Source organism: Arachis duranensis, chromosome 7, assembly GCF_000817695.3.
Source record: "Arachis duranensis cultivar V14167 chromosome 7, aradu.V14167.gnm2.J7QH, whole genome shotgun sequence".
NCBI lineage: Eukaryota > Viridiplantae > Streptophyta > Magnoliopsida > Fabales > Fabaceae > Arachis > Arachis duranensis.
Window position 1 is genome coordinate 2,354,012 of NC_029778.3, and position 8,430 is coordinate 2,362,441.

General features: G+C 33.4%; 2 protein-coding genes across 2 annotated transcripts; one reads left to right on the top strand and one right to left on the bottom strand.

Moving 5' to 3' along the window:
- Positions 1-782: 782 nt before the first annotated feature.
- Positions 783-2,168, bottom strand: LOC107496331 (oxygen-evolving enhancer protein 1, chloroplastic). Its single transcript, XM_016117560.3, has 2 exons — positions 1,840-2,168; positions 783-1,657 (listed from the first exon to the last, which is right to left on the bottom strand). The coding sequence occupies exons 1-2, from the start codon at positions 2,095-2,097 to the stop codon at positions 914-916; spliced, it is 1,002 nt and encodes a 333-aa protein (XP_015973046.1). The 5' UTR covers positions 2,098-2,168; the 3' UTR covers positions 783-913.
- A 1,590-nt stretch (positions 2,169-3,758) lies between these two features.
- LOC107496327 (putative BPI/LBP family protein At1g04970) lies at positions 3,759-6,664 on the top strand. The gene is made up of 6 exons (XM_016117555.3): positions 3,759-4,479; positions 4,742-4,881; positions 5,241-5,592; positions 5,663-5,911; positions 5,997-6,122; positions 6,194-6,664. The coding sequence occupies exons 1-6, from the start codon at positions 4,069-4,071 to the stop codon at positions 6,395-6,397; spliced, it is 1,482 nt and encodes a 493-aa protein (XP_015973041.1). The 5' UTR covers positions 3,759-4,068; the 3' UTR covers positions 6,398-6,664.
- Positions 6,665-8,430: the final 1,766 nt, after the last annotated feature.

Consider the following 8,430-nt stretch of genomic DNA (forward strand, 5'->3'; position numbering starts at 1 on the left):
ATATTCAACTTCCAATACTTCAACTTGCTCATACTAATCATCACTCCACTTTACACCACAATTGCATTTGTGTCTTGCATTACATGAAGATGCCTACCAACCCAAAAGGTGTACATATGATGACTTCTTTCTATTTTTATCATGTCTTCCCTCCCTACTAAATCATTGACACCAATTTTCAAATTAACATTGCCGTTATATTTTGAAACAAATCCTTTCTAGCCAAAACTTTGTTCCTTAAGAAGCACTACTTTCAGTTTCTCTCCTTCTTGCCTTGGTAGCCAATCAACCCTGATTTATCCTCACTATATGCTTCTCATCCATACTCTCTTCTTCCAATAAAATTGTATCACCATTTCAATGTCACTCAATACCGCTCCTCCCCTAGTATTTTTAAGCAAATAACTTTCGATCAAGTGTGCTCCATTAGCTAATACATTACTGCCCCCCAAAAAAATGAAGAGAAAACAAAAAGAAAAAGAAAAAAAATAAAAGAAAAAAAAACACCCATTATTACTACATTGAACCTATCATTACCTCCATTGAAACTATTGGTTGCTATTTGTTATCACCCCTTTCTTACCTTGAAGTTTTCCTTTGTCCATACATTTTGTCTTATTCTTTCAAAATCTTTGTTTCCACTTATTTCTTTTATCTAACTATTTTTACCATTTGTTTATTTTCTATAATTATCATCATCTCATCTTCACTAGCATGTGCTTCTTTTTCCAACCTAAACTTTACCGCCTCTTGGCTTATAAGCATTGTGTTTGAAGTCGATATAATATACAAACATGATAAACCTCTCATTGTTCAGAATTCCACAAGAGATAGATGCAGCTGGAGCACTGTGTGGGAGTTACAAACAAAATCTAAATCAAACAAGCCACAAATTACACCATATAAAACAAGTCTATGACTCAAGCTGAGCATACCACACTCCTTGGATCTTAACATCCTTTGGAGCTTTGGCACCCAAATCAGTGTCTGATGGCTGAATGCTCTCAAACACACCAATAACCTCTCCAGTCTCTGGCTTGCTCTGCGTCACGCTCAAGGTGATCTTCCCTTTGGATGATGATGCACTCTTGTTGTTCTCCTTAGCGAGTTCTTCTTCGTCTCCTCTTCCTCCTGCCGGCAATGCTACTGCATTGTCGTACCCGGTGGAAGCACCTCTTCCCTTGGGGTCCAAGAAAGAGCTGCCACGGTAAGATGGCACCAAAAACTCCCCGCCAAAGTTGTCTGGCTTCCCTGATGCCACCAACTGCTTAATGGTGAAGAGGAAGGGTACGCGCTCTCCTCCAGGGAGCTGAACAGTCACTGCAGCGTAGTCAATGCCGTCCTTCTCCTCAAATTTCACGGTGCCATCAGAGGACACCTCGAAGGGTCCCTCAATCTCGTCAAGGGTGTAGGTAAGACGTGTCATGAGCTTGGTGTTTTGGAATTCCAGAGGAGAATTCTTGGTGACACCCTCTGCCTTGACAGTGAAGGAAGTGGGCTCAAGACAGAATTTCTTGGCATTGTACTTGCCTGGCTTGAAGGCGAATGATTCCACTCCGCCTTCGATTGTTGGGCACTGGTTCGCGGTTCCTGTCCCTTTCACTTCCAAGTATGTCTTACTCTGGATTTCATCATAGGTTAATCTCTTTGGAACTGACTAAAGATCATGATGCCAATTCAACAGATCAACCTATTGAGGCGTATCATATGTAAATATAGAACTGTCACGTTAATTCAAGTTCGACAGTATATTATTATATATTTATTCAGAATCCCTCCTAGAAAATAACAAAATTAATTAACATAAGCGAAAGTATTGAAGAATAAAATAATTGAAGCAAAGAGGAGACATACAGAAACAAGGAGAGCAGAGGTGGCAAGGGCGAATCCTGCAACTTTGGTGGCCTCAACACATTTTAGAGCCAAGTCCTTGAGATCAGTGTGAAGAGAACAAGTGAGTTTGGAGGCAGCAGGTTCCAAACCAAAGGCTTTTGAAAGGGAGTGAGTGGGCTTCAGGGGAAGAATGTTGGTGCGGCCATTGATGCCGAGCTTGGGGGATTGCATGAGTGTAGCCGCTGCTTGAAGTGAGGCTGCCATTGTTAGTTGGTTCTATCTCTGTTGAAGGCTGTGAGTGTTTTAGTTTCTAGTGTTTTTGTGTGTTGGTGGAGAATTGAGAAGCCACAATGTTATTTGGTGGCTGTGGTGTGAGTAAGATTTCCCATAGGATAAGGTCATCTCCTATTGGTTCCTTCAAGCTAATGTAACTGTCTTACGTGGGATGTTTTTAAATATTATTAAATACCATGGTTTTCAGTTTTCACCATCTTAGACTATTGACTTATTGATTTAACCCATGATTTACTAGCTAGTTAAATTGATTGACATTGGTTCATCGGTATAATTAAATAATTATATAAAATTTTATTATTTTTTCTCTATCATAATATTTTTATTTTATTTTTATATTAAAATAATTAATTATTTTATACTTATTATAATATTACATCCTACAAGTATTTATTAAAAAAATAATACTAATAGATATTGATATGTGCATTATAACTCGGCTATAAACGTTATAAATTAGTTATAAATGACAAACATAAAAATTATATCAAAATATTTTATAATGTTAATAAGCTATAAGTTAAATGACCCAATTTTCTCATACTCATCTAAAATAAATCAATCGGTTAAAAGACAATTGATACTTGTTCCAAATATAAAAAAGGAGGTAAGAAACTGATCTTTAGACTTCAAATCTGCCTATGGTTAATCAACTTTCTTCAATGTCATCCAATAGTAACGGAATTACAACACATAATGATGATTGCTATGAATACTCAGGAACCAGAAGAGGATCAGTTGGTCCATTCATCGCAGATGTCATAAATTTTCAATTATTCAAAAATTTTGCATTACCAATGACTTTAACTTTTTATGATGGCTTGGGAGATTTGAAAAAATACGTCAAAAAATTTTGTTCTATAATAATAGTAAACAGTGCTTTGGATCCTATTTTATGTTGTTATTTTTCTTTTTTTTTTAGATGGCCCTACATTTTATTGGTTTTTGTTTTTTCGTGCAAAATCTATTTCATGTTTTTAGGAACTGGCCAAACTATTTCAAAATCAGTTTGCTGCATCTTCTCTTTATTTGCATGATTATCTAAACACAGCTTCCCTGATTTTTCTTCAACATAAATCCTAAAATGTGATTCAAGGTGTAAAATCATCTATTATCAGCATCCAGCAACTCTCTGTCTTATTTTGTTATGATCCAGTTGATTAGACCTTCCGTCGCATTTTTAATTTCTAAAATGTGGCTTCTACTTCCACTTCCACATTGACTGTTCTTGCCATGCTAATAGGGTAAAGACTTTTACAAACCAAACGAAGTAAAATGAGATATCTAAAGACATACTCCATCGTAGAGAACCTCTTCGAAAAAAAGAATTAGCAGCTACTAGTGCAAAGGAGAAGATATATAGTTGATGGTGTAAAAGACTTGTAAATAACAAGTTTAAGCAAAATTTAGATCATTTATGGAAAGATTTTAGGATCCTTCTCTGTAACTGAATAAGACAAACTGTTACAGTATACACTATACAAAACCTTTTTCTTAAATTTATAATGAATCCTATTCCTAGGATGTGAAGGTAAAATAACAAGTCTCGTGGCACTCGAGCTTTCATATTAAATAATCATAATAACCAATGTCCGAATTCCAACTCAATTTTATAATTGGCATAAGAAATTAATAATAAATGATATGGCCAAAAAACACTCCCTAGTTCTCCAATTCAACCACATTTCCAGTTCCTGAAACTCAAACTCCAACAACATATTCAAATTCAACTTCCAAAAATAGTAAGAAAACTCCTCCTTCTGAAATCTTCTACCATATGGGGTGTCCTCAAGTTTTCATCTTTCTCTATGTAAGATAAACTTAGAAAAAATACACAGCATGTTTTTCAAGATTCAATAGCTTAAGCCTGTTACTAAGAATTTGACTAATTCGATTCGAGAAACTGTAGCTGCCTCTGCCAGCACAAGCTTTGTGAAATCCATGGCTCCATCAATTCTCTTCCTTCTTATATCACTTCTCTTCATTCAAAGCAGTGGTGATCTCCAACAACACAATGAAGAGGGTCACATCTCTGTGATGATATCTGATAAGGGTCTTGACTTTGCCAAGGATTTGCTGATAGACAAAGCTATTGCCTCCATTGTTATGTCTCAGCTTCCAGAGATTGAGAAGTCAGTGCAAGTTCCACTTGTTGGAAAAGCAAAAGTGGTTCTTTCTGAGATCACAATCAAAGATATCCAAATAAACTCTTCAACGGTTGAGACTGGAGATTCAGGAATTGTTGTGGTAGTTTCTGGTGCCACTGCAAACTTGAACATGAATTGGAGGTATAGTTGTAGCAGTTGGTTAGTCCCAATTGGAATCTCTGATAGTGGAACTGCCACTGTTAAGGTATGAAGCTACAATATTATTATTCATGGTAGTCATGTTTATACTTCTTGATTACCCTTTTTATCCTTTTGGCTAAAGTTGCACCTTTTTGTTCTCATGACCCATAATTTAGTAATTTACATAGTTTTATTGAAGAGTAAGAGAAATGAATTTCAGTATCTGTTAGGCAAAAGTTCTGAGATAATTTAATGCATCTAAGGTTATAAGTTTCATGTTCAATCTGTATATCCCTCACTCAGTTTGGTTGTGCTTTGTTTGGAAGGTTAAAGATCTGGAAGTGGGGCTTACAGTAAATTTAAGGAACCAAGGAGGAACTCTCAAGTTAATTCTATTAGATTATGGATGTAATGTTGGAGATATCTCTATAAAGTTGAATGGTGGAGCAGCATGGCTTTACCAAGTGTAAGAAATAGTCCCAAGCAATGTGTTATTTCCAGTTAAGCCTCAAAGTGATCCTTCAAATTTGCCACGTGTACTAAGATAGTCCCTGAGATCCCAATTGCACAAATTACGTTATTGAGATCAGCAAAAATATATCATGTTAGTCCCTCAATCTTTTTCCATTCGTCATGCTGTATGGACTAACGTGGTGCACTTTTACCAATCTCAGAGATTTAATTGGTATAATTAGGATTTCCGAGACTATTTTAGTACACATAACCAATCTTTGTTTTTTTTTTTAATATAATTAGGACCTCACATGCTTATTCTCCTAGAACAATGCTTCTTTGCCAATAATTTCTTTTATGCTTTAATTGCAGTTTAGTGGATGCTTTTGAAGGAAACATAGCTTCTTCAGTTGAAGATGCCATTTCAAAGAAAATAAGAGAAGGGATATCAACACTTGACAACTTGTTGAAGTCTCTTCCACATACAATCTCAATTGACCAAACTGCTGTTCTAAATGTTTCTTTTGTGGACAATCCTGTGCTGAGTAACTCTTCCATTGAAGTTGAAATCAATGGTTTGTTCATAGGGACAAACAAAGTTTTAGTACCTCGAAGTAGCCTCAACGGATTGGAGACTTCAACTTCTTGTGGAGGATCACCAAAGATGATCAAGATTTCAATACATGAAGATGTTTTCAACTCTGCTTCCTCTGTTTACTTCACAGTAAGTTTCTTATTCTATTCTAATTCTTTCTTACATGTTCCATGTTTAATCTTGGATTTCTTTTGTGCAGGCAGATAGTATGCAATGGATTCTTGATGAGTTACCTGATCAGAATCTTTTGAACACTGCTGAATGGAGATTCATAGTTCCTCAATTGTTCAAGCAATATCCAAATGATGACATGAATCTCAATATCTCTGTATCCTCTGCACCAGTAATACAAGTAACTAACCAAGATATCAAAGCAACCATTAACTTAGACATAATAATTGATGTTCTTGAATCCGGTCAAGTGATACCTGTTGCATGCATCTCAGTGGTATGCTTGAATCAAGTTCCAGAAGTTAAAAGCTCTACATTCTGATTAAGATAAATTAAACTCAAACTATGTTTGTTTGGTGCAGGATATTAGTGCTTCTTTTGCTGCAGAAATCATAGGAAACAATGTTACTGGTAAACTCAAATTGATAAAGTTTTCAACAAACTTAAAGTGGAGCAAAATTGGAAAACTACACATGCAACTGATTCAGGTAAAATCAGAACAAATGCATTAGTCTTTTCAGCTTGGATCTTTGTATTTTGACATTGTGAATTCTTTCAGTCCCTGACATCAAGTGTCCTCAAAACTGTCATCATACCATACCTTAACTCACAACTTAAGAGGGGAATTGAATTGCCAATTCTTGATGGTTTCGCCGTCTGTAACGCGCGAATCGCGTATGCTCAGCCGTGGATTGAAGTGTGCAGTGATGTTTCCTTCTCAGGAGACTCATATCTGATGCTGCTGCCAGCTTCAGTATCTTAAAACTGAATAATGTTCTAAGATATTTGTCAAGTGTTGTATTCTTGTGATATCAGAGAATGAAAGATTGAATAAAATTGAAGGCGGCTACTCACACGAAAATGTCTTCATGTAAAGATGATAACTAAGATGTCGACATATATTATGTTAAGAAGTTTAGTCAAACATGTTAAATTATGTAACGATTTTTAGATATCATCTTTACAGCAAGATATCTTCGTGTGAGTAATGGCCAAAATTAAAATACATGCATAGATTAGAGATTTCTTTGTAAGATTCTTGTGTTAGTTTGTGAATTACATGTTCAATGTATCATTGAATGAGATCTTTTTAAAAATCATGATGATATGAAGAATTTGCAAAAAAAAAAACCAAATATCCTAATTGGGATGCATATACACTATTGTTTTATGAATATTAGTAATGTACCATACTTATTTTTCTGGTAGTGGCAAATATTATTTTAATTATAGCTATAAACTTTGTGTTCTGTTCTCTAGAATGGCAAATATTAGTAATGATGATGTCTCAGGCACTTAGATTAGATGTAATCTTGGGATATTTTTGCACCAGGAGTTAGGTTAAGATGCATAGAAATTTAAGATTTTTTAAGTGCCAAAGTAGTACGAGTAAATTGCATGTGAACTTTTTAAGGTTTAACCCCTTTGATTGCAAACACAGGAAAAAGAATAAAAAAATCCGAATTATTTTATAAACTCTTAGTGTTTGTTTAGGTGTCCTTAAGTTAATAAAAAATATATACTTTTTAGTTTTTTGAGTAAAGTATAAACCTGTGTTCTCTGACCTTGTACTCCGTTTGTCAATTTGGTTCTTCTGTTAGTTTTATGGTGAAAATTCGTCGGAAATTGCTGACGTGTCAAGTGCAAAAATGGACAGGGACTTAGTTGTCTCTAAATTTAAATTGGTTAGGGATTTATTTGTCCTTATTATTCTTTAAGCAATATTTTTTAATTGTTTTTTATTCATTGTATTAATATTCTTTTTTTAATAAAGCGAAAACTAATGAACACAATATTTGATATATAGTAAACTTTTTTTGACTAATAACAAATTTAATTTGTTATCTCTTTAAACTAAATTAATAATTCTATTAAGTGAAAACTAATGAACACAATATTTGATATATAGTAAACTTTTTTTGACTAATAACAAATTTAATTTTTTATCTCTTTAAACTAAAATAATAATTCTATTTGATATCTTTGCACTAAAATATACTATAAGTAGGCTACTAATACTAAATGAAATAAAACATAATAAAATTATTAATTTAGTTTAAAGAGATAAAAAATTAAATTTATTATTAGTCAAAAAAAATTTACTATATATCAAATATTGTGTTCATTAGTTTTCACTTTAGTGGGAAATTAGCTAGATCATAATACTAATAGTATATCATAGGGTTATTATTATTAATGTATTAACTGAATTTTAATGTTTATTATTTATATATTTAAAAATTATTTATTTGGTTTCATAATACATGATATTTTTAAATTTGAATAATTTATTAATTAGTTTATATTTATTTATTAAAATTTTTTTGAATAATTTATTAATTAGTTTATATTTATTTATTAAAAAAAGAATATTAATTCAATGAATAAAAAAATAATTAAAAAATATTGCTTAAAGAATAACAAGGACAAATAACCCCTAACCAATTTAAATTTAGAGACAACTAGGTCCCTGTCCATTTTTGCACCTGACACGTCAGCAATCTTTGACGAATTTTCGCCGTGAAACTGACAGAAGGATCGAGTTGGCAAACGGAGTACAAGACTAGAGACTGTAATGGAAGGGGTTTTTGGTTAAGAATCGTCTTGTCATTTTGGGAAATGGACAGGGATTGGGTTGGTACTTTACTCTTTGTTGTGGTGAGCATTTTCAGAGATTTATCTCCTAGTTTCTGTTATTTTGCTTTATTTTGTATTTTAATTTTTGGATTATTGTATATACTAGTATTGTGGATACTTTTATCTTAGTTATGCGTACTTTTATTTTGGTTTATTTCA

What these genes read in the sequence shown, in the direction of transcription:
- LOC107496331 (XM_016117560.3), bottom strand. Translation starts at nt 2,097, where the DNA reads ATGGCAGCCTCACTTCAAGCAGCGGCTACACTCATGCAATCCCCCAAG. An exon ending in TTTCTGTATGTCTCCTCTTT is followed by an intron (nt 1,658 to 1,839) that starts GCTTCAATTATT and finishes CATGATCTTTAG; the next exon opens with TCAGTTCCAAAGAGATTAAC.
- LOC107496327 (XM_016117555.3), top strand. Translation starts at nt 4,069, where the DNA reads ATGGCTCCATCAATTCTCTTCCTTCTTATATCACTTCTCTTCATTCAA. An exon ending in GTGGAACTGCCACTGTTAAG is followed by an intron (nt 4,480 to 4,741) that starts GTATGAAGCTAC and finishes TTTGTTTGGAAG; the next exon opens with GTTAAAGATCTGGAAGTGGG. An exon ending in CTGTTGCATGCATCTCAGTG is followed by an intron (nt 5,912 to 5,996) that starts GTATGCTTGAAT and finishes TGTTTGGTGCAG; the next exon opens with GATATTAGTGCTTCTTTTGC.